The 1,029-nt window shown below is 59.3% G+C and overlaps 1 protein-coding gene across 1 annotated transcript in view; it reads right to left on the bottom strand.

Annotated features, from left to right (window-relative positions):
• FOXRED1 (FAD-dependent oxidoreductase domain containing 1) overlaps positions 1 to 1,029 on the bottom strand; it is a 7,155-nt gene that overhangs the window by 4,046 nt on the left and 2,080 nt on the right. The window contains exons 2-4 of the mRNA XM_010008107.1: positions 865 to 983; positions 672 to 766; positions 384 to 485 (exon numbers count right to left, since the gene is read on the bottom strand). Of these exons, the coding sequence (XP_010006409.1) occupies positions 384 to 485; positions 672 to 766; positions 865 to 983 (316 nt within the window). The remainder of the gene's footprint in view (positions 1 to 383; positions 486 to 671; positions 767 to 864; positions 984 to 1,029) is intronic.

The raw sequence follows: 1,029 nt of genomic DNA, 5'->3' as shown, positions 1-1,029 counted from the left end.
GTGTCCCTGCTCATGGCAGGGAGGTTGGAACCTGATGATCTTTAAGGTCTCTTCCAACCTTAACCATTCCATGATTCTATGACTTTGAGGAATCCTTCTCCCCAAGGAGGAAGGAGCATCAGAACAACCAAACCACCTTCTCTGTCCCCCTGTGCTGCTAGGGGGGAAGGAGGCAGTGAAATGGGGAACAAGTTGAGTCTATTTTGCTGTGGCCTTAATCAGTGAAGAACCTTCCTTGTCCTTGTCTCAACCCCTGAGCTTGTAACTGGCCTTTGTCCTCCCCATCCCAGTGTGTGGGGGGGTGAGTGAGCAGCCACGTGGCTGGTTCTTCATTGTCGTGGCCTAGAGCACAAGGGGGGTCACCCTGCTGCCCCCCTGCTCACCTCGCACCTCCCCGGAGCAGCTGTAGACCCCCAGGGACAGGGCTTTGCGGCGGAAGGCGTTGAGGAGGGTCCAGGGGTCAAACCAGCCTTCGTTCTCCAAACCTGGTAGAAGACACGTGTGACACCCCTGCCCTCCCCCAAAAAATCCCCCCAATTTAGGAAGGACTGGATCGCCCCCCCTTTCTCAAAGTGAGGATGAAGAATGCACTGAGGGGATGGGGATGCTGGGGGGGGTCTCCACACCCCACCATGCACCCCCCCCACCTCAGTGTACCCCCAACCCTTTACCATAGGACCCCACGGCCACGTCCTGCGTGTTCATCCATGGGAATTTTTCCTTCAGCTGGGTGGGGGACATCAGGGCCACCTGTGCCCCTTCCTCCCTGGGGACAGCACACGGAGGGAGAGGGGGTCAAGATGAGACAACACTGCCCCCCGAAAAACCACGACACTCCCCCCCTCCCATGTGTTTGTCCCCCACCTCTGGAGCTGCACAGTGGCCTCCAGCGCAGCAGCGTCCTTCGGAGAGGCGAGGAAGAGGTATCCCGAGGGCTGGAACTGGATGTCAATGGGGGGCTCGTTTGGGACCCCCAGGTGCTCCTGCGAAGGGGGGGGACATCAGTAAGCACGGCTGGACTCCCCCCCC

Source organism: Chaetura pelagica, unplaced genomic scaffold, assembly GCF_000747805.2.
Source record: "Chaetura pelagica isolate M959 unplaced genomic scaffold, ChaPel_1.0 scaffold32, whole genome shotgun sequence".
Taxonomy (NCBI): domain Eukaryota; kingdom Metazoa; phylum Chordata; class Aves; order Apodiformes; family Apodidae; genus Chaetura; species Chaetura pelagica.
This window is presented reverse-complemented; position numbering and strand designations above follow the sequence as displayed.